The sequence below is a fragment of the Myxocyprinus asiaticus genome, chromosome 27 (assembly GCF_019703515.2).
Source record: "Myxocyprinus asiaticus isolate MX2 ecotype Aquarium Trade chromosome 27, UBuf_Myxa_2, whole genome shotgun sequence".
In the NCBI taxonomy this organism is placed as follows: Eukaryota; Metazoa; Chordata; class Actinopteri; order Cypriniformes; family Catostomidae; genus Myxocyprinus; species Myxocyprinus asiaticus.
The window spans coordinates 39,876,682-39,900,308 of NC_059370.1; the positions used below are offsets into that span (position 1 = coordinate 39,876,682).

At 37.0% G+C, this 23,627-nt stretch overlaps 2 protein-coding genes across 2 annotated transcripts; one reads left to right on the forward strand and one right to left on the reverse strand.

Annotated features, from left to right (window-relative positions):
• Positions 1 to 1,230: 1,230 nt before the first annotated feature.
• On the reverse strand, positions 1,231 to 6,325 carry rnf103 (ring finger protein 103). Its single transcript, XM_051659041.1, has 4 exons — positions 5,687 to 6,325; positions 5,456 to 5,598; positions 3,969 to 4,084; positions 1,231 to 3,532 (listed from the first exon to the last, which is right to left on the reverse strand). The coding sequence occupies exons 1-4, from the start codon at positions 5,910 to 5,912 to the stop codon at positions 2,047 to 2,049; spliced, it is 1,971 nt and encodes a 656-aa protein (XP_051515001.1). The 5' UTR covers positions 5,913 to 6,325; the 3' UTR covers positions 1,231 to 2,046.
• Positions 6,326 to 9,993: 3,668 nt separating this feature from the next.
• Positions 9,994 to 22,468, forward strand: mxd3 (MAX dimerization protein 3). The gene is made up of 6 exons (XM_051659054.1): positions 9,994 to 10,148; positions 10,800 to 10,902; positions 16,229 to 16,258; positions 16,364 to 16,478; positions 19,271 to 19,436; positions 21,077 to 22,468. Exons 1-6 carry the CDS (start codon positions 10,079 to 10,081, stop codon positions 21,190 to 21,192), a joined length of 600 nt encoding a protein of 199 aa, XP_051515014.1. The 5' UTR covers positions 9,994 to 10,078; the 3' UTR covers positions 21,193 to 22,468.
• Positions 22,469 to 23,627: the final 1,159 nt, after the last annotated feature.

The following is a 23,627-nucleotide window of genomic DNA, read 5'->3' on the forward strand; positions in this document are numbered from 1 at the left end:
AATATTTACCATGTTGACTACAGTTACTGCTGTAAAATCTGCATAATATGTTATCTCCTTCAAATAACTTTTAGAGTTATTTGTCATTTCTTATATGACAGTAATGGCTAATACATAAAACAAAAAAACATTGGTTACAATAATAGAAACTTTGGCATTTTTATTAACAAAAAGAGTCAACTGGACTATAAATAAAATTATACCATTTATTTATTTATTTATTTTTTACCATGTACATTGGCAATTCCTTTGTTTTTTGGACGTGGTAGTACCATGGTACTCTCTAAAGTACATTGGAGTGCCATGTAAACGCAATGCTATTCTATTGCCATCTACTACCATTACTGTACCATAACACCAATACTTCATTTTTGTGAAACTATGGTGACATGGTATAATTTTGTATATATGTGAGACATAAGTTGTGGCTGTAAGGCAGTTTCCAGTCTCTTTAAAGGAACAGTTCACCCAAAAAGTGAAAATTCTCTCATCATTTACTCACCCTCATGCCATGTGTATGACTTTCATTCTCCTGCTGAACATAAAGATTTTTCTCAGCTCTGTTGGTCCATACAATGCAAGTGAATGGGTACCAAATCTTTGAAGCTCCAAAAGCACATTGTCAACATAAAAGTAATCCAGCGGTTCAATCTATATCTTCAGAAGTGATAAAAGTGTGGGTTAGAAACATATTTTTAAATCCTTTATTACTATAAATCTCCACTTTTACATTCTTATTTTGCTTTTGGCCATTTGCATTTTTCATGCATATCGCCACCTACTGGGCAGGGTGGTGAAGTTATAGTAAAGGACTTAAATATTGATCTGTTTCTCAACCACACGATCAACTGGAGTCATGTGGATTACTTACATGCTGCCTTAATGTGATTTTGGAGCTACAGAATTTTGGTACCCAATTACTTGAATTAACTGGACCTATAGATCCGAGATATTTTCCTAAAAATCATTATTTGTGTTCAGCAGAAGAAAAAGTCAGGTTGGGTGAGGTTGAGTAAATGATGAGAGAATTTTCATTTTTGGGTGAGCTATTCCTTTAAAATTGAAACCCTACATGTGTACAGGTTGTGTCTGTGCTGTACAGGTTGTGTCTGTGCTATGCAACTCAATGGTTTTTCTTTTAAATATCCACATTACAATTAAATGTATGTCCTATATACATATACATTTTCTGACACTAGAGGCTAGGACAAAACTGAGTGCATCCACATGTAACATCAATGAGAAAATTAGACTTTATTGGATTGAACATCATTACAGGCCTAAGTTTCCAAATCACATTTGGACTCTGCCAAACAGCAGAAGTCAAAGGGGTAATCTTTAATAGTGTTAATTCAATGGCAAAATTCTGTCGAAAGTTAACAAAATGATCATGCTCCAACAAGACAAGAACTCAAATTACCGATATATTCATAAGCAATTGCATTTCAATGCCCCAGCCGATATGCATTGTGCGCAGGGCACTTTTATTCAAGTTAAAGCTATAATTGTTTTAAAAATAAATATTAGATCCATATGCCCAGAGGGTTTATCTTTCAAATAGTCTTCAATGCCCAAATGACTTTGTGAGGTAACTCAATTTTAGGACATATTAATCACATTTATAAATCAGAGACACACTGAACACATAAGATGTAGTTCTCAAGGAACAAGGAATCATATGGATTGTTTCTCTCACTGGGATGTATGATGAGTGCTACAGCAGAACATTTTCAACCATATGCATTACATTTTCCATTCAATATTTTATCCTTTGCAGACTTTAGCTTTTAAAATCTAAGTACAAGGCATGTGATCCAAATCAAATTTTCCCCATAAAGAAAAAAAAAAAAAAAAAGATTCAAACAATATTGGGAAGAATGAATTTACTCTTATACCCTAATGATGGTGCAAGTTAAAACCACCAACAAAAACCCCAGGAGCCAATGTTATGAATCTAAAGACTACAGATGAACACATCAAGTTTTTTTGTAGTTTTCTTTTTTTAAATAAGTGCAGGAAGCAAATGGTAATCAAATTACACAAGGACTATTCTGGTTCGAGTTGCTCAGCTGCATGACGTTGTCTCGCTGGACATTTCTTGTATGATGGCCACCGGCACACAGGGCAACAGTGCCGCCCGCCGGCTAGCCAGACCACGATGCACTGCTGGTGAAAAACATGGCCACATGGTAGTCCCATGACAAGGCAATCAGTTTCAAAGTTCTCAAGACATACGACGCACTCGGTGCAGTGGAGCATGCCACAAGGCCACTGAGACCAATCTGTGACTTGCTCCTCTCCACCAGACCACGATTCTTCTGACTTAATCGCGGCTGAACAATCTTCAGTACTCTGAAGAATTTCTGAGCTGCGTTGATGTGCTCTATTGTCACCACTGGAGTCATCACTTGGGTTCATCATGTTTTTTGGTTGTTTATCATGGTCTTGTGTGGGCCTTTCATGCTGGGCAAGTTTAAACTTCCAGGTGGGTAGGTTCTTGATGTAATCTATTGGAACAAGTGGGTGAAGCCAAAGATCTGGAAACGCCAACCTCTCTAAAATGAAATTGGGATCGTCATCCCAATCGGACTCAAAGTTCTGGAAGGAGGCAATGGGATGTACCAGGTAGCTGGTGTACCAATCCCAGAGACTTGACAGCCACTCTAGGTTGTTTGCGTTTTGGTCTTCATTGCTACATCTTCTTTTCTTCTCAAAGTAGTCGATGAGAAGGCCGTGGGCTAGATAAGTGCTTAGGAAGAGAGCTGGATGTGAAGAGTAGAAGGTCCAGTCTGCCCGGACCCATGAGGCAATTGTAGTAGTGTCAGCATAACGCAGAAGTTTCAAGCTGTACTCGTAAAAGTTATCCAAGTATGGCAGCTGGAGAAAACCAAGGATGGGCAACCAGGAAATTATGAGTAAGGAATTGTAGGTCCCTAGCGTGCTGATTAAAACCACAAAGCGTTTTATGGTGGCTCCCTGTGTAATGAAAAGGTCCATCCAAGCCATTAGATTGACCATGACCAAGCTTAAAATGAACAAGTCATTGACTTCCGGCTGCACCGAGCAAAGAAACGTGTCCATGGCATGCAAGGAAATGAATTCCCCAGTGCTATTGCCATATCTGTAGATACCTTCTGGTGTTTTAAGGATATATGAGGGCATCTGTCGCACCCCGATCTCTTCCAGGCAGGTGGCGTTGTCCCAGTTGCGCACATCAACAAAGATGAACTCGATGCGCCCTGTGTATTTGATGCTGAGCGCTGAGAAGAAGGCTGGGGGCTGAAGCAATTTGGCAAACAAGAACATCTTAACTGGTTGCTTTTCCATCTGGTACCAGTCATCCATTAATTGCTCAGAGAAACTGATAGTTTTGATGCGAGAGGCGACATGCGCAGTCATCCATTTAAAGATGTGCTCGGTCTCGATGCGTCTGCCGTTATACTCTTTCAACATGACCCTCCCTTTGGATGCATAGGTCTGCGGCACAGACATGATGAGAGTGGACTTCATCCAGCCCCGTTTATGGCAATACCTGACAAGGAAATACAAATGCGTCAATAACAAATTTTTTGTGCCCCAACCTATTTATTAAAAAGAAAAACATTTTACATTTTTAAAGCATGTAACACAACCAAGATTAATAAGTACTGAAAAAGTATTGTTCATTGTTTGTTCATATTAATTAATACAGTTGTTTAATATGAATGTAAAAATAACATTATTGTAAAGTGTTACCAAAAACTGTATCTGCCAAATAAAAGTAATAAAAACCATAATAAAGGAATTGTAGACTGCTGTCAAGGTCTCAATAATTTGATGTTTTATGATATTGCCAGTTTAGTTCCGGTTGTCAAATAATACAAGAAAACTTAATGACATACATTGCAATACAAACATGCCATTGATGGTTGATCAATTCACAAAAATGTGAAACACAGCATGGTGAAAATGTTTGTGTCATTTCTTACCTTGAGTCACTTGAGCAGTTGAAAGTGCCTGTTCGAATGCCAAATTGAGAAACTTTCTGTACCATTTTGCCCCAGTTAGCAGTGCTCAACAGTGGATTCCTATCTTGGGCTATTACCTGAAAAAAAGTATTTTTTAATATAATATATAAAAAATATATCCGTCCAAAAGCGTTGTGTGCACATGTACGCATTTAGAACTAAATAATGTTGGCGAATAATTTTGCTGCAGCAACAGATGCCCAATAATCTTGGTTTCAACTCTCACATATTTGAATAGCAAACAAGTTACCATGTGTGGGAGATAAGAGACATTTCTGTGAAATGAGTAGGCACTGTTGAAGTTTCAGTTTCCATAGTGCATTAAATTAAGGTTTCTGACAGAGTTAGTAATTAAAAGAAATGTTCTCATCAATTTACTCACCCTCATGCCATCCCAGATGTGTATGACTTTCTTTCTTCTGCTGAACACAAATTAAGATTTTATTTTTCAGCTCTGTTGGTCCATTCAATCCAAGTCAACAGGGTCCAAAACTTTGAAGCTCAAAAAAGCACAAAGGCAGCATAAAAGTAATCCATACGAATCCATGTCTTCTGAGGTGATGTGATAGTTATTGGTGAGAAACAGATCAATATTTAAGTCCTTTACTATAAATTCTCCTCCATGCCCAGTAGGTGGCGATATGCACGAAGAATGCAAATTGCCAAAAACAAAAGAACAACAACGCTTGGCAGTGAAGAGCGCTTATGAGGGCTGTTTAAAATCAGATTTATAGTAAAAAAAAAATATATAATTTTTTAAAAAGGACATAAATATTGATCTGTTCCTCACCTATTATAATCGCTTCTGAAGATATAGATTTAACCACAGGAGTCGTATGGATTACTTTTATTCTGTCTTTACTCTTTATGTGCTTTTTGAGCTTCCAAGTTTTGTACCATGTTGACCTGCATTGTCTGGACCAACAGAGCTGAGATATTCTTCTAAAAATCTTTGTGTTCAGCAGAAGAAAGATGGCATGATGGGGTGAGCAAATGATGAGAGAACTTTACATTTCTGGGTGAACTACAGTATTCCTTTAACCAGTACTAGGGGCAAAAAATAACACTGAAAGTGACAAAGACAAAATATCCCTGAAATTCAAAATGTACAAGCAAAACAAGCACCTGTAATGAATTCCTCTGTTTTGTTTGTAACATCTCATATATTTCATAGTATTTAATTCTGGGTCTTATTATATACATACAATATGAGATCTGATTATTCAGATGTTAACTGAATGTTATGTTAACAAACTGATTAAATTGAAGTATTGCACATAAAAGGTTGACATGCATTATATTTTATATTGTTAGAAATAATATGCCCTCATAAACCAAAATTGCCCCTGAAGATCAAATCCAGAGGACAAATCTAGCCATTAATGTCTTGGAGAAGTGAATTTCTGACAAATGAAATCTTACATTTAAGAAGAAATGTTAATACTAACCTGAACTAACCAGATACCATCCTTAGTGTCCTCCACTAATTCATAAAAGTGCATTTCTCCACTGAAAGTAGTGCTGGAGTCAGATCCTACTTGCTCCTTCTCATTCTTGAGAGCAGAGTAGAGCTCTCCTTGCATTAGTTCCCCTTGAAAAGCATACAATGCATGATGTTGTACTATTACATTTGAATATACATTTTTATCAAATTCAGCATGTTGGCTGGAGAGATTTACCCGAGTTTTCCACCAGATCCCTCACGTCCCTCTTCTCTGCCAGGCCCGAGTATCCCAGTCCACGGCACTCCAGGATGGTTTTGAGTTTCTTGAAACTCAATGTTACCGGATCCACCAGCTGGGTGGCGAAAACTCCCGTCTCATACCAGACGACGGCCTCAAAAAACCGAGCCACAATGAATAGAATAAGAAAATAAAGGAGCAAAAAGAAGAGTTTCCACCACATTTTGTTCGCTGTGATCTAGTTGATTTGCATTGACAGTCAAGTAATACGATGCACTGGCGTTTGTTTATGTCGCGTGCGATACAGTTTACTAAACAAAAACTAGTTTTGCGGTAAAACGCGGTCTAAGGCTGAAGCTGAAATTTAGCTTGTTCAATGTTTCCATCGTATTACATAATAATGTGGAGTCAAAACAACTGCACACATATAGAGAAACCTTCAGCAGGCCGTCACTGATAACACTCACACCTCGCGCGACAAAACAAACCCTTGTCTTCATTAAATAAACATCTTGCTGAGCGACGTATTTTTACTCCATATAATGCTAAACCGAAATTTTATTCGACATTCTTGGAGAAGGGTAATGTGTCTGTCCGTTTGAGTTGTGTTGTCTGCAGGCTCTGACTGATGATCAGCTGGTGCGCAGAACAAAGTGACGTCACACGGACATTTCCGGTGCAGAATTATTTCCAAAATAAAAAAAGGCATGTGTTGGCCTACTGTAAAATATCACTTTATTTTGTGTCCATTCATTTAATTTAAATTAAATTTAAATGTACGTTTAACATTAATTTACATATTTCACAGTTACTATTTAGATTTTATTTTTAAATGTTTACAATTATGTGTGCTGGTGCTCATAACAAGTTGACGTGTTGACGTGACAATTTATATATATATATATATATATATATATATATATATATATATATATATATATATATATATATATATATATATATATATATATATATATATATATATATATATATATATATATATAATATATATAATATATTATACACACACACACACACACACATACACATATGCATACATATACACTTATATCTATACATACATATATACATACATATACATACACACATACATATATATATACATATACATACATACATACACACACACACATACGCATATACATATACACATATACATACATACATACACACACACACACACACACACATACGTAGTGCAAATCTAAATACAAATCAGTTATGTACAGTGCAAGGGAATGTAATGGCAGAAGAGGTAGGATGTGTTGGATAGTATAAATAGACTAAGCTGTGTATTGCACATTAATTATTGCTCAAAGGGGCAGTTTTAATTGTTCATGAGATGGACAGCCTGAGGGAAAAAAACTGTTCCTGTGCCTGATGGTTCTGGTGCTCAGAGCTCTGACGCGTCGGCCAGAAGGCAACAGTTCAAAAAGGTAGTGGGCAGGGTGAGTGAGGTCCAGAGTGATTTTTCCAGCCTTTTTCCTCACTCTGGAAGTGTATAGTTCTTGAGGGGAGGGCAGGGGGAAACCAATTATCCTCTCAGCAGTCTTCTGATATCTGATTTCGTAGCTGAACCAGACAGTTATTGAAGTGCAGAGGACAGACTCAATGACTGCTGAGTAGAACTGTATCAGCAGCACATGTGGCAGTTTGAACTTCCTCAACTGGCGAAGGAAGTACAACCTCTGCTGGGCCTTTTTCACAATGGAGTCAATGTGGGTCTCCCACTTCAGGTCCTGTGAGATGGTAGTGCCCAGGAACCTGAATGACTCCACTGCTGCCACAGTGCTGTTTAGAATGGTGAGGGGGATCAGTGTTGGGGTGTTCCTCCTAAAGTCCACAATGATCTCCACCGTTTTGAGCGTGTTCAGCTCAAGGTTGTTTTGACTGCAGCAGACAGCCAGCTGTTTAACCTCCCTTCTGTATGCAGACTCATCGTCATCTTGGATGAGGCTGATGACAGTGGTGTCGTCTGCAAACTTCAGGAGCTTGACAGAGAGTTCCTTGGCGATGCAGTCGTTGGTGAAGATTATCCTTGAGTAATCATGCTAAATTGCTAATTTGGTACTAGAAAATCACTTGCCATTATATCAAACACAGCTGAAAGCTATTTGGATAAATAAAGTTTAACATTGTCTTTGTGTTTGTTTTTGAGTTGTCACAGTATGCAATGGACTGGCATGTCTTAATGTCAATATTAGGTCAAAAATGGCAAAAAAAGAAACAGCTTTCTCTAGAAACTCGTCAGTCAATCATTGTTTTGAGGAATGAAGGCTATACAATGCTTGACATTGCCAAAAACGGAAGATTTCATACAAAGGTGTACACTACAGTCTTCAAAGACAAAGGACAACTGGCTCTAATAAGGACAGAAAGAGATGTGGAAGGCCCATATACAGTGGCGGTTCTGGCTTACTAGGTGCCCTAGGCGAAATCTGACAGGGCTCCCCCCCCTTAATTTCTCAACCCCTTAAGATATGGTTATTTTATGTTTGTTCAGAATGTAAGAATGCATTATGAACATCTATAATCCTAACCATTTAGAGCATTTTAGGCTGAATAGCCTGTCAGGAACAAATCAGGGAACCTTTCCCCCATCGCGATCTTGCGAGCTCTATGCGGGGGTGGGGGGTGGCATGATTTGGGGCACCTCTCTCCCATCGCGATTGTGTGAGCTCGGGGCGGGGGTGGGGTGACACAATTTGTGGTACCTTTCACCCTTCGCGAGCCAGGGGCGGGATGGCACAATTCAGGGCACCTTTCACCCATTGCGATCGACCAGGTACCCTGTCATGCCGCCCCAAAGAGCGTTGCCACCCTAGGTGCATGCCTATATCGTCTATGCCAGGATCCGCTACTGCCCAGATACAACTAAACAAGAGGATAAGTACATCAGAGTCTCTAGTTTGAGAAATAGACACCTCACATGTCCTCAGCTGACAGCTTCATTGAATTCTACCCGCTCAACACCAGTTTCATGTACAACAGTAAAGAGAAGACTCAGGGGTGCAGGCCTTATGGGAAGAATTGCAAAGAAAAAGCCACTTTTGAAATAGAAAAACAAAAAGAAAAGGTTAGAGTGGGCAAAGAAACAAACATTGGACAACAGATAATTGGAAAAGAGTGTTATGGATCTTAACCCCATTGAGGTTTTGTGGGATCAGCTAGACTGTAAGGTGTGTGAGAAGTGCCCGACAAGACAGTCACATCTATGGCAAGTGCTACAGGAAGTGTGGGGTGAAATGTCACCTGAGTATCTGGACAAACTGACAGCTTGAATGCCAAGGATCTGCAAAGCTGTCATTGCTGCACACGGAGGATTTTTTTTATGAGAACTCTTTGAAGTAGTTTAAGACGTTCTGAACATTTTTTTTCAAATTGTAATAGTAATTTTTCACATTATTAATGTCCTGACTATACATTGTGATCAGTTGAATGCCACCTTGGTGAATAAAAGTACCAAGTTCTTTCCATAAGAGCAAAATCTGTACATTATTCCAAACTTTTGGCGCTAATTTTATTTCTTACATTTTATATTCATTTTTATTTACATTTTTTAAATATGGCAAAACAATGTTTTACTATAAGTCAGGTTTTATACACAGTATACCTGTTTTTGTAACAGGCCTATTCTTAAGCATAAAAAAATTAATAAATAAATAAAATAAAATCACAAAATAAAAGCCCACAGGGTTTCTGTTCTTTAGTCACTCAAGTTTAACAGTTTTTAAAAATTGTTTTAGTGCAATATTTTATTATTTGTAATCTTATTTTACATATTATATATAGGTCTTTATTAGAATTAATTAATAATGTATTTTAATTTTACTACAAGCGACATAATATTTATATATGAAGTATGGTTATATGTCTATATGATTATCAATATCATTAGAATATCTGATTATAATGTGATTATAATATCTGTTTTGTGTCAATTTATTACTTCCTTGCATTTCTGTATTCATTTTTTAATATGTTAACAATTAGGCCTATGTATTTTTTTTCTTTCTTTATTATTTTTTTTTTCCTACACTTCTCAAGTTCAGTAGTTAAAATCCACTTTTGCAGGTTTGCAGAATAAAAGCTGCACCTCATCTCACATTCAAGTTTTCTCAGTCTTAATTTAGCTTAATTTGTTTCGCTCCCAATTCAATAGCAAAGCGCAAATATTATTATTATTATTATAATCTGTGTTGTTTTGGTCTCAAATGAAGGGAGCGGTCGCTCTGTGCGCGTGGAGGGCGTGATGACGAGACTGACGCGTATGACGTGGCGAGCTGAATCAGCCAAACCAAACTGTTCTCTTCACTTCAATAGATCATAGTCTCGCTGTTGGCGGCTATTAACACTGATTGTCAAAAAATGGAGGTAAATACGTGCAACATTCAAGTGCTCCTGCAGGCAGCGGAATATCTGGAGCGCAGGGAAAGAGGTATCACACGGCTTATTTCCTTCTCATATTGTTTGCATTGAAACACGAGCCGTTTCGGACAGTCTGCTGTTTGCATGTATTTTTCAAAGACTCCTTAATGTTTGCAATCATTGTTTTTTTCATGGGGATTCCGAGTGGGGGTTCTTTGTTGCAAAGGTCCATTTGTGTTTTTGTAGAGTAGAGAAATGGGGTGTTATAGTTGATATTATTGTGTTTGGTCCGGTGACCTACATTTCAGTTCTGTTTTGGACACAAAGGCGCGAAATCGTCATAGATTTGAAAATGCAGCAGCGCTGCACGTTATTCTACTGTAGTTACAATGTATCAACCGTGACATAACTCATTCACTGGATACATTGTCACTACGTAGCGTAGCGTACCGCTGGAAACATTGTTTCAAACAATTCGATGGCGCCAAAACCAGAAAGCGGTCTCAAGTACAGCTGATTTGATTTGGGATGCTGACTTATAGTTGAGAAAACATCTTTCTAAAGCACTGTGTTTTTAGATTTAAAATTAGGCAACAGTCAAACGTCTGTTGTATGTGTGAATGTCCAAAAGTGACTTATTTTAAGCATACTTTTTTATTAAAGGAAGTAGCCTTTGTTATTGACAACTCATGTTGTGTATTCATTATTTATTCATTTGCAGAGGCTGAACACGGTTATGCCTCAGTGCTACCATTTTACAGTAAAGGGGTTGCAGATAAGAGAAAAAAACAGAAATCAAAGACTCATTCACAAGGGAGCAGCAGGTGAGTGTGTGTAAGGTGCACATCAAATCCTGCTCTTTTTTGTTCGCAGACGGCTGTTGTCTGTTCTATTCATATTACTGTATGATAACACTTGTCTAAAAAGAACTAAACTAAGGTATGTTTATATAAATATATATATATAGGCAATATGTATGCATCTATGTCTGAATACACTGTAAAAAAGAAAAAGAAAAAAAACTTAAAAGCTTGGCAGCACAGGGGGTCAAACATTTACCATAAACTGAAATAACACTTTTAAACCGTGAAATGGAGTAACGTATTTAGACTGCAAAATTAAGTAAGGTGTTTCGACCATAAACTGAAAAAATATGTTTAAATTCAAATTGCGTGTAACACTGTATGATGAAATTTCATGTTTAAAATGTAATTTGAACTAAAATGTTTCAACTATAAAATGAAATGAAATGTTTTGACTGATCATTTAAGAAACAATGCTTAGCTCAGTGGTAAAGAAGCTGGCTACCACCCCTGGAGTTCGCTAGTTTGAATCCCAGGGCGTGCTGAGTGACTCCAGCCAGGTCTCCTAAGCAACCAAATTGGCCCGGTTGCTAGGGAGGGTAGAGTCACATGGGGTAACCTCCTTGTGGTCGCTATAATGTGGTTCGTTCTCGGTGGGGCGTGTGGTGAGTTGAGCGTGGATGCCGCGGTGGATGGCGTGAAGCCTCCACACGCGCTATGTCTCCGTGAGCAACGTGCTCAACAAGCCACGTGATAAGATGCGCGGATTGACGATGTGTAGACCGTTAATTAAAAAATATGTTTTGAGTGTTTTTAACCCTAAGAGTCTAGGTTTACCCCACTATGCATTTTAAGCTTATTTAAAGCTTATTTTTTTTTTTTTGGAAGAACTACCAACTTATAATTCTAGGAGCTTTTAAGCTCAAGCTCGACAGTTCATCACACTGGTAACCCCCAAAACGCAAACATTACAGAAACCCTTCTAAATCTCACAATACCAGAACATAAAATACTAACAAGTCTCCCCCTTTATTCTGCTTGCACAAAAACATTCAACATTCTTAATTTCAACATTTAAGGGCAAATTCCAATTTAAAGTATTCATCCCTATGCCCTACTCAATTATAAGGACAGATCTCTTGATGTGGGCACTCTGAAGGGAGCATTTAAGTACTGTAAGAATATACCCTTCACTAATAGTCTTGTAAAAGGGCTTTTCTTGAAAAACAGTTTTCTTACTTTCATTTGGAATGACCCATCGAGTGGCGTCCCATTCCCGCAGTGCCCTTCATGGGCGCAAAACTGCCGTTTGGAAAATACCCTTACACTCCCCATCGAGTCTCATGCAAAGCATGCTGGGGGGAAAACAATATGTTAATTGTACAGTTCACTACTCTTTATATTAATAAAAGATAAAAACTTAATATACAGTTGAAGTCAGAATTTTACATACACTTAGGTTGAAGTGTATTTAACTCCACAGATTTAATATTAGCAAACTATAGTTTTGGCAAGTCATTTAGGACATCTACTTTGTGCATTACATGAGTAATTTTTCCAACAATTGTTTACAGACAGATTGCTTCACTTTTAATTGACTATATCACATTTCCAGTGGGTCAGAAGTTTACATACATTAAGTTAACTGTGTCTTTAAGCAGCTTGGAAAATTCCAGAAAATGATGTCAAGCCTTTAGATAATTAGCCAATTAGCTTCTGATAGGAGGTGTACTGAATTGGAGGTGTAGAAAAAAATTGTGGACCTCCACACGTCTGGTTCATCCGTGGGAGCAATTTCCAAATGCCTGAAGGTACCACGTTCATCTGTACAAACAATAGTACGCAAGTATAAACGCCATGGGACCACGCAGCCATTATACTGCTCAGGAAGGAGACCCATTCTGTCTTCTAGAGATGAATGTAGTTTGCTGCGAAAAGTGCAAATCAATCCCAGAACAACAGCAAAGGACCTTGTGAAGATGCTGGAGGAAACAGGTTGACAAGTATCTATATCCACAGTAAAATGAGTCCTATATCGACATAACCTGAAAGGCTGCTCAGCAAGGAAGAAGCCACTGCTCCAAAACTGCCATAAAAAAGCCAGGCTGCAGTTAGCAAGTGCACATGGGGACAAAGATCTTACTTTTTGGAGAAATGTCCTCTGGTCTGATGAAACAAAAATCAAACTCTTTGGCCATAATGACCATCATTATGTTTGGAGGAAAAAGGGTGAAGCTTGCAAGCCAAAGAACACCATCCCAATCGTGAAGCATGGGGGTGGCAGCATCATGTTGTGGTGGTGCTTTGCTGCAGGAGGGACTGGTGCACTTCACAAAATAGATGGCATCATGAGGAAGGAAAATTATGTGGAAATATTGAAGCAACATCTCAAGACATAAGCCAGGAAGTTAAAGCTTGGTCACAAATGGGTCTTCCAAATGGGCAATGACCCCAGTCATACCTCCAGAGTTGTGGCAAAATGGTTTAAGGACAACAAAGGTTGTAGAGTGGCCAACACAAAGCCCTGACCTCAATCCAATAGAAAATTTGTGGGCAGAACTGAATGTATGAATGAATAAAGTGAATGTAAACTTCTGACCCACTGTGAATGTGATGAAAGAAATAAAAGCTGAAATAAATAATTCTCTCTACTATTATTCTGGCATTTCACATTCTTAAAATAAAGTAGTGATCCTAACCGACCTAAAACAGGGAATGTTTTCTACGATTAAATGTCAGGAATTGTGAAAAACTGAGTTTAAATGTATGGTGTATGTAAACTTCTGACTTCAACTGTACCAACCTTCTGGATCTATAAAACTCTGTTTTACACTTTAAAAATGTATTTCCTTTTTCTCCCAATTTGGAATGCCCAATTCCCAACGTGCTTTTAAGTCCTTGTGATCACGTAGTGATTTGCCTCAGTCCAGGTGGCGGAGGACGAATCCCAGTTGCCTCTGTGTCTGAGACAGTCAACCTGTGCATCTTATCACGTGGCTTGTTGAGCACGTTGCCACGGAGACATAGCTTCTCCGTGGCAACAAAAATAAATACAATTAATTAATAATTGTATTTATTTATCACATGTTATACATTTGCACATATACAGTGAAATTCTCTTTTTTTTTTTTTTTTTTCACAAATCCCAGCTAAGCTGGGGTCAGCCATGATACAGTGCCCCTTGAGCAGATAGGGTCAAGGGCCTTGCTCAAGGGCCCAACAGTGGCATCTTGGCAGAGCTGGGGCTTGAACCCCTGACCTTCTGATCAGTAACCCAGAGACTTAACCACTGAGCCACCACTGCCATGTGACTCTACCCTCCCTAGCAACCGGGCCAATTTGGTTGCTTAGGAGAACTGGCTGGAGTCACTCAGCACACCCTGGGATTCGAACTAGTGAATTCCAGGAGTGGTAGCCAGCGTCTTTACCACTGAGCTACCCAGGCCCCCTTCAAAATTTATTGTTAAACACCGTAGTAACAACAGACGGGCCAGGTTTGGTGGGCCGCTCTAGGCCAGAAAGTCCAGGGCCACTTTTTAGTCCCAGTCCACCCCTGTCCAGTACACATGTTGACACAGGGCACAGTTTTACCTACACAAAACACCATCAGGGTAACACGTGACACTAAAATAATGCTATAAACATTAAGTAAACTACATAAAATGTAAAGGAATATTCCAGGTTCAATACAAGTTAAGCTCAATCGACAGCATTTGTGGCATAATATTGATTACCGCAAAAATGTATTTCAACTCCCTTCTTTTCTTTAAAAAAAGTAAAAATCTGGTTTGAGTGCGGCACTTACAATGGAAGTGAATTTGGCCAATCTGCAAATGTTAAAATACTCACTGTTTCAAAAGTATAGCCACAAGACATAAACAATATGTGATAAAATCACTTAACTTTTCTGTGTAACATTAAAATTGGATACTTTCAATTGGAATTTGCCCTTAAATGTTGAAATTAAGAACAATTTTACAACTTTGTTACCATGAGGATGTAATGTCAACAAACACTAAAACCCTAAAATGACCATTGTAAGACAGCTTTCATTGTAAGTGCCTCACTGTAACCTTGGTTTTTGCTTCCGTTTTTTTTTTTTTTTTTTTTGAGGACGAATCATAATTTATTTTTGTGGCAATCAACAGTATGCCACAAATGCTGTTGATTGAGCTTAACTTGTATTGAACCCGGAATATTCCTTTACATTTTATGTAGTTTAACAGAGAACACCCCAATGTACATAACTGATATAAAACTATAAGAAGAAAAAACAACTATTTCCAAAAAATCTAATAAAATGTAACAGGTCATGCAGGGACCTCTAAGAACACCCAATTATCGTTTTTCACACCCAGTTATTGTTAGGTACAGCATAAACCCAATATCTTGGTGTTAAGAAAATAAGTAAAAATCATTAGTAAAATATATTTTTAAATATAGTACTATAATATTTATGTACTTAATATAATATTTTAATATTTATTTCTCAACTGAGCTCTCCTTAGTTGAGACATATTTATATACTTCATATACTATATAATATATTTTTATTACTTTTCTAAGTAATCAGATGAGTAATTTTCGCCTGGCGAACAATGAAACAGGAAATAATCTCATAATCTTGTATTGAAAGAAAGGACTCACTCCATATTTAGAGACCAGAATATTACAGAGACTTGGGGCTGGGCTCTTTTGACATGGGCCAGTAAGATACCAACCAGAATACTCTAGAAAATACATAATAATGTTCTAAAAACCAGTCAGAACAACCAAAGTCCCTTTCAAGGCAAGTCAGTCCACTCGGCGATCATCTTTGGAACGCTCTCAGGCAGGCTGGGCAGCTATTTTTCTATGTAAACAAGCAGCATCAAAGCACAGCTCCTATCTACTTGAATGGGGAAAGACTGGAATCTCCAAAATCAAGATTACGATCAAAGAATATATTTCTAATCAGCAGTAAAATCTGACAACACTGGTATCATAAACTGTGCTTCTATAGCTCAGATTACACTAAAAAGCGTTATTTCTCCAACTTGTCAAGCTAATGCACATGGGCGTTCTCAAGTTGATTGACAGCCGATGTTTGTATGTACAAGGTGATTGGCTCTTTTACCTGTAAGGCGGGACTTCCTTTCTAAATCTGTTGGCCAATGGTCATTCTGGTTTCTCCCATTCATTTTAATTGAAGTGGTCCGTCTCTGCTTAATAGTCTCTAGAACAACTTAGCACTCGCTTAGCAATGTCCTGGCAACCATCCTTAACACCCTAGCATTATAGCAGTAACCTTTGCATGAGCAAGAACCACTAAATTACTGCAAACTAAAACTGTTTGTTTGTGTTTCAGGTCTGTTCACAATGAATTGGAGAAACACAGGTACTTTCTTAATTATATATAATTTTTTAATTCTGTGCATAGTTTCTTATTACATACGGCTTGTTTAAATGCGGAGTGTTAATATCATGTATTTTGTGGTTGTAGGAGAGCTCAGTTGAGACATTGTCTAGAGCAGCTAAAACAGCATGTTCCTCTATCCTCTGATTCAGTGAGGAACACAACCCTCAACCTGCTCAGAGAAGCACAGCTGCACATCAAGGTGAGCAGAAATGATCTGTAAACAAAGGACTTTGCATTTGACAACCATAATTTTATGGTATCTAGAAACTGCATCATTATTTATTGTATAAAAGTGCCAGTTGCTGGAGAGTATCAGAATCAGAATGAGCTTTTATTGCCAAGTATGCTTACATATACATGCAGTATATACATACATACAAACATATACATTTGAACATATATACATATCAGAGCTGCACGATTCTGGATAAATTGAGAATCACGATGTTTTTGCTTAGAATAAAGATCATGATTTTCTCACGATTCTGGAGGAAAAAATGCTTATGTGATTTAAAAAAAACCTGGACATAAGGGTACTAAACAAAGGAACATGTAATGTACTAGAGGTTCTGACAAAATGTTCTCTACTTCAATCTATGCAAAAATGCAATAAAGTTGTAACTCAAGTATATACATTTAAAATGTCCTAAGTCCACAAGAGGGCACAACGAATACATTACAAACTAAACAGCACCTTGTTATTATTGCAAAATAAATAAATAAATAATAATAATCCTGTTAAAAAAGTGCATAAAAAATAAATGAAATGATTTAGCCTTTTTCTCACATGCTAAGTAAAAAGCAAAATGAGCTTCATTAACAGTTTTGTCAATTTAGTTTTGCACTGGTAGGCAAATATGCAATAAAGCACTGTTATTTTACTAATTTTATATATTAACAATTTATATTGAAACAATGTGGCCTTCAGTGTCTCTTGTAAAAATTGCTTCAAGCTTTTAAAGGAATTATTCAAGAGCCAGTAATTCAATAGAGTAAACAGTGCTTTAAGTGTTTCAGCAACAGTAATTAAACATTTAAAAAAAATTATAATATAAAAACATAAAAAAATTAATTTAATGCAAAATGAAAACTTCAAAGGATGACTAGCTTCAGTCTTGTTGTGTGCGCTTGGCTTAATTTGGAGTATAACCCACCAGAGTTAGGGCTTACAGAAAAATGTATCTAAATTAAACGAAATGCAAAACATCTAAAAACATTCAGTTTTACTGAAAAATATACAGTTGTGCTCAAAAGTTTGCATAGCCTGGCAGAAATTGACATTTTGGCATTGATTTTGAAAATATGACTGATCATGCAAAAAACCTGTCTTTTATTTAAGGATAGTGATCATATGAAGACATTTATTATCACATAGTTGTTTGGCTCCTTTTTAAATCATAATGGTAACAGAAATCACCCAAATGTCCCTGATCAAAAGTTTACATAGCCTTGAATGTTTGGCCTTGTTACAGACACACAAGGTGACACACACAGGTTTAAATGGCAATGAAAGGTTAATTTCCCACACTTGTGGCTTTTTAAATTGCAATTAGTGTCTGTGTATAAATAGTTAATGAGTTTATTAGCTCTCACGTGGATGCACTGAGCAGGCTAGATACTGAGCTATGGGGAGCAGAAAAGAACTGTCAAAAGACCTGCGAAACAAGGTAATGGAACTTTATAAAGATGGAAAAGGGTATAAAAAGATATCCAAAGCCTTAAATGCCAGTCAGTACTGTTCAATCACTTATTAAGAAGTGGAAAATTCGGGGATCTCTTGATAACAAGCCACGGTCAGGTAGACCAAGAAAGATTTCAGCCACAACTGCCAGAAGAATTGTTCGGGATACAAAGAAAAACCCACAGGTAACCTCAGGAGAAATACAGGCTGCTCTGGAAAAAGACGGTGTGGTTGTTTCAAGGAGCACAATACGACAATACTTGAACAAAAATAAGCTGCATGGTCGAGTTGCCAGAAAGAAGCCTTTACTGCACCAATGGCACAAATGACAACACCTTGACACGCCTCACAGCTTCTGGCACACAGTAATTTGGAGTGACGAGACCAAAATAGAGCTTTATGGTCACAACCGTAAGTGCTATGTTTGGAGAGCGGTCAATAAGGCCTATAGAGAAAAGAATACCATCCCCACTGTGAAGCATGGTGGTGGCTCACTGATGTTTTGGGGGTGTCTGAGCTCTAAAGGCACGGGGAATCTTGTGAAAATTGATGGCCAGATGAATGCAGCATGTTATCAGAAAATACTAGCAGACAATTTGCATTCTTCTGCACGAAAGCTGTGCATGGGACGCTCTTGGACTTTCCAGCATGACAATGACCCTAAGCACAAGGCCAAGTTGACCCTTCAGTGGTTACAGCAGAAAAAGGTGAAGGTTCTGGAGTGGCCATCACAGTCTCCTGACCTTAATATCATCGAGCCACTCTGGGGAGATCTCAAACGTGCGGTTCATGCAAGACGACCAAAGACTTTGCATGACCTGGAGGCATTTTGCCAAGACAAATGGGCAGCTATACCACCTGCAAGAATTTGGGGCCTCATAGACAACTATTACAAAAGACTGCATGCTGTCATTGATGCTAAAGGGGGCAATACACAGTATTAAGAACTAAGGGTATGCAGACTTTTGAACAGGGGTCATTTCATTTTTTTCCATTGTTGCCATATTTTGTTTTATGATTGTGCCATTCTGTTATAACCTACAGTTGAATATGAGTCCCATAAGAAATAAAAGAAATGTGTTTTGCCTGCTCACTCATGTTTTCTTTAAAAATGGTACATATTACCAATTCTCCAAGGGTATACAAACTTTTGAGCACAACCGTATACATATCATATATTGTTTTAAAGAAGCACTAGAACATTTACTGTACACTAACTGGTTCAAAACTTTGGTCTGCCAACACAGAGTAATCAATTAGAGGTAGTGGTGCATTATGTTAATTATGCGGTCACACTCGTGCTCTTGCAGAAACTGCAGGAACAGGACGAGCGTGCAGAGCTGCTGAAGGATCGTCTGCGCTGGAAGCAGAGAGAACTGCGCATACGGTTGGAGAAACTGCAGGGCAGCACGGAGCGGATGCGTAATGACAGCCTTGGGTCTGCTGTGTCCTCCGAGAGATCAGACTCTGAGAGAGGTAAAAATGAACCACATTAAGATGTTAATGCTTTCGATTCAGGTTACAATTCAGGCAATATTAATGTTATGTAATCTTATAATCAGATAAGATTACAAAATATTTATATGGTATAAGTATGATCATTGACTGATGCTATCGATATTTTTATTTTTCGTAATATTCTTAAAATACTTTTCCTTTAAGGGCGATTTATACTTCTGTGTCGGACTTATGCTGTAGCCTCTACGCAAGTGGCCTACGCTGTGGTTGGCATTAATAGTTTTGCGTTGATTTTTCTACGCCGTTCTGCGCGTACACAGCCAAAATGCTAGTGTATTGAGAGAAAATGTCTTTATTTAACAAAAGCAATGTAATTTGAGTACTTAAAAGTATTAACTAAATATTGAAGCTTTATAAACGTATGTGAACATATACTGTATGCTTGCTCTTGAGTCGATTAAATAATAGTGAATAAATATTTTGGCGTACTTTGACGCTCCATGCTGGAAACAAAATTATCAAATTAATTAACAGCTACTCGCTTGACCAACACAGATTAGATGCTGACATTGTCACATTTTTGGAGAGGTGGGCGTCAGGCTATGGCGTTGGCTACACCGTAGGTTCGACGCAAAAGTAAAGATTGGCCTTTACACTTCTTTGAAATAATGTGCAGTAAACTGCAGTAAGTGAGTTTGATAACTTTAAAGAATAAGCATTTTTTTTTTTATTAATACAAGGAACTTTTACCAAATTACATCAGACATTGAGAACTGAATAAACTGTGTATTTATAATGCGTTTAAAATTAGTAGTCAACCGAAAGGGAGTTTTCAGTGACCATTGCCAATATCTAAAGAGAAGAGTGGCTGATGACTGATGTTATATTGGCATATACTGTATATTATAGATAGTGGTAGATACACAATATTATATTGTTTTTATTAACTGTGGAACTGACACAAGTGGGACTTAACAATTCTATTAATCACCCAAACATGCACGGTTATCACCTGATGCAGGGTTCCCATAGTCTTGGAAAACTTGAAAATATCAGGAAATTTGGTAGCACTTTATTTTACAGTACTGTTCTACATTTACGTACTATATACAGTAATTACAACAACTATAGTAATTACTAGGTACTAACCCAAAACCCAACCCTTACCTTAACCCATGTTAAGTACATGTAGTTACCTAATATTACTCAGTACTTTCTTGGGTACGTACACTGTAAGTATACTGAAAGTACATGTACTTTAAAATAAATTGCAACTGGAAATTTTTAAATTGTGATTTCCATGCCTGGAAAAGTCATGGAAATTCCTATAGTGGGTTTAATTTTTCCTCGCTATGCTTAGCTCTTAAGTATTTCATCTGCAAAAATTGCTCTTTGTGAGTGTAATATTGTTCGGAATCACAAACAACTGGAAAAGTCATAGAAATTCATTGTTCAAAAAGAGTGGACAGCAATGGCGATAATCTCAAAATGGTCAAATATCGACTGATTAATCAGTCTGGCCGACAAATCGATCTATTATTATTCAAAGTTGTTTCTTAATACTGAAGTTACTGTTAACAAGCTTATTGTAATAGGTTATAGTGCAAGTACGTAATCACATGAGTAACGATATGATTAGATTTGTTTTTACATTACAGAGGACGTCGAGATAGATGTGGAGAGCATGGTGTGGACTCTGGATACAGATGGTTTGGGCTCATCACATGCTGAGGTGGACCACAGCTACTCCACCTCTGATCATGCCTGGTTATGACCATATGAGACCGTCCCATACCTAGAAACATTACGAAACGGTATTAAGAGGATGAGGAACATCACAACAGGACTCAAAACTGAAAATGTTTGATGGGCTTTGCCATTCTTGCCACAGAAAAGCCTTATTTTGAAACCATCAGTCGCAAACTACTAAGCATGACTGGAAAACTGTTTGTGTAGTGTATTCTTCACAAATGCCATTATGGTGCTCTAGTATGCTATACACACACGTGATTCAAGTGTAACAAGTTTGGTGATGCTATATTTTCACATAATGATTTTATTTTTTATCCGGACTAGTTATGATTACATTGTATCCGCTAGTTGTCTTCTATCCAGCAAATGAGCTTAACTATAGGGTCAGCCTGCAGTACACATTTGCTTGCACTTATATCTTTAATATCCAGCTTATTTAATTTGTCGTCTTTTTGTTTCAAATACATTGCACAAAGCATACGCATGAGCACTTGCAATGTCTCGTTTAGATGTATGTCACTCCATTCAGGATTGCTAATGTGTCATATTGCAAATTATTTCAATGCATTTTTATCAAACGTTTGATGTTTTTCTAATGGAAAAGACTGGGGAGGCTAATTCAAAGGTTATGCTGCAATTCATATTTTATGACTGTTACTGGGCAGAGGTACAATAAGGCTTTAAATGATTGTTATTGAACGGCTTGGTTCACCACAGCATTTCACACTTAAACAACTCTTTATCTACATCTTGTTTAGCCCCGTTCTTTGGTTTGCTTGAGTGAATTAAAGTTGGTGCTATTAAAACACCGGACAACAAGCTATTACTACGCAAGGAGCCTGAAAAACATAAAATACTGAAGTGAATTTGTTTTAAATATATATATATATATATTTTTTTTTTTTGAACGGTAGATTTTTTTTAACAGTTGTATACCCCTTTAAGATGCATTAGTCCTTGCTCATGTGAAGAAGCTGCATGAGCAAGCTTTTTTTAAAACTGCAATTCAGTATGTAATATTGGCAAAATACATGGAATGTATTTGCAAACTGTTCAATACCTGCTCAAATTGTCATTTATGCAAACGATTATAAACATGCCTTTGTTTTTAGATGTTTGTACAGTAATTGTGTTAATGTACACTGCTAAATGTACATTGTATGTACTGTTTGAACACCAAATGCCTTATTTGTATGTCATTGGACCAGGAACACCTTTGTATTTATGTCTCTCCTTGTACTCATATGTAGCATTTTATTATTTTTTACCAACATAAAACTTTTGTACAAATAAATATTTTATGTATTTAAGTTGACTCATCATTATGCTGTGCAACATTTGTTCTGTTCTGGGTGGTTGCACTGCATGAGAAAAGTCCTCAAGGTATGCAAGCAGAATTTGACTGAACTTGATAGGTGTAATTGACAAAATTGTTCCAATGTATTGGAACTCTATTGACTCTTATTACACTCCAAATGTTTCGAAACCTGACATTGTATTACATAGAGTGTTTTATTCTACTTTTACTTAACATGACATGTGTCATTTTCATCAAATTCAAACTTGTAATTTTTACTTCCATACTACATACACTCTAAATTGATTTTTAAGGTTTACACATCTTAATTTCATTATACATTTCCATGAAATTGAATTGATTCATCTTTAACAAACAAACAAACAAAAAAAACCATATTTTAAGTTTTATTAATTCAGTTAAAGATTACACAATTTAATTTGATGGAAAATTGTTAAGAAATTGAAATGAGTAAATCTTAAAAATATATATGTTTTTTGAATGTATAAGGTGCAATATTTTTTGTCTTTAAAGGGGCCATATTCTATTCATTAAAATCAACATTAATTCAAAACTGACCCCATTTACAATTATTATATGTTCCTGGTCATATAGTGGACAATAAATCGGTGCCTGTTAATCCTTAGAAAAAAACATTCTTTGCAATCTTTAATCAAACTATAGTAACTATCTCTGTTTCTGATGGATAAAATCTCACAATATATCGTTTCCCAATGAATATCCAGTTTCATTTGGAAATACATCCGTCGAGGGCTGAATGTTGTTTCGTGGTGAAAATAGTTTTTAGCCTATTCTTAAGATGTACGCATTTCAATTTCATAACAAAATTCCATCAAATTGAATTCCGTAATCTTTAACAGAATTAAATTCATAAAACTTGAATAAATGTAAATTTTATTATTATTTGAAAGATTACATAATTCAATTTGATGGAATTTTATGAAACTAAAATGCGTAAATCTTAAATATATATATATTTTTCATGTAGCCTTTAAAGTCATCTTATTTCTATGTTTGCCAAAAACAGTCGTGATATAGTTTCAGTTGCCAGTTTTCCACCCTCTCTTTGATCATAAGAATCAGGCTGTTTTTGATAGGCTACTGCACATAAGACCTTTAGACCTTTATATGTAAATGAG

Excerpts from the sequence above, each read along its gene's own strand:
- rnf103 (XM_051659041.1), bottom strand. The coding sequence starts at position 5,912 with ATGTGGTGGAAACTCTTCTTTTTGCTCCTTTATTTTCTTATTCTATTC. Across the intron at positions 4,085-5,455 it reads ATGGTATCTGGTTAGTTCAG|GTAATAGCCCAAGATAGGAA; the intron begins GTTAGTATTAAC and ends ACTTTTTTTCAG. Across the intron at positions 3,533-3,968 it reads AACTGCTCAAGTGACTCAAG|GTATTGCCATAAACGGGGCT; the intron begins GTAAGAAATGAC and ends TTTCCTTGTCAG.
- mxd3 (XM_051659054.1), top strand. The coding sequence starts at position 10,079 with ATGGAGGTAAATACGTGCAACATTCAAGTGCTCCTGCAGGCAGCGGAA. Across the intron at positions 10,149-10,799 it reads TCTGGAGCGCAGGGAAAGAG|AGGCTGAACACGGTTATGCC; the intron begins GTATCACACGGC and ends ATTCATTTGCAG. Across the intron at positions 16,479-19,270 it reads AAGCACAGCTGCACATCAAG|AAACTGCAGGAACAGGACGA; the intron begins GTGAGCAGAAAT and ends GTGCTCTTGCAG.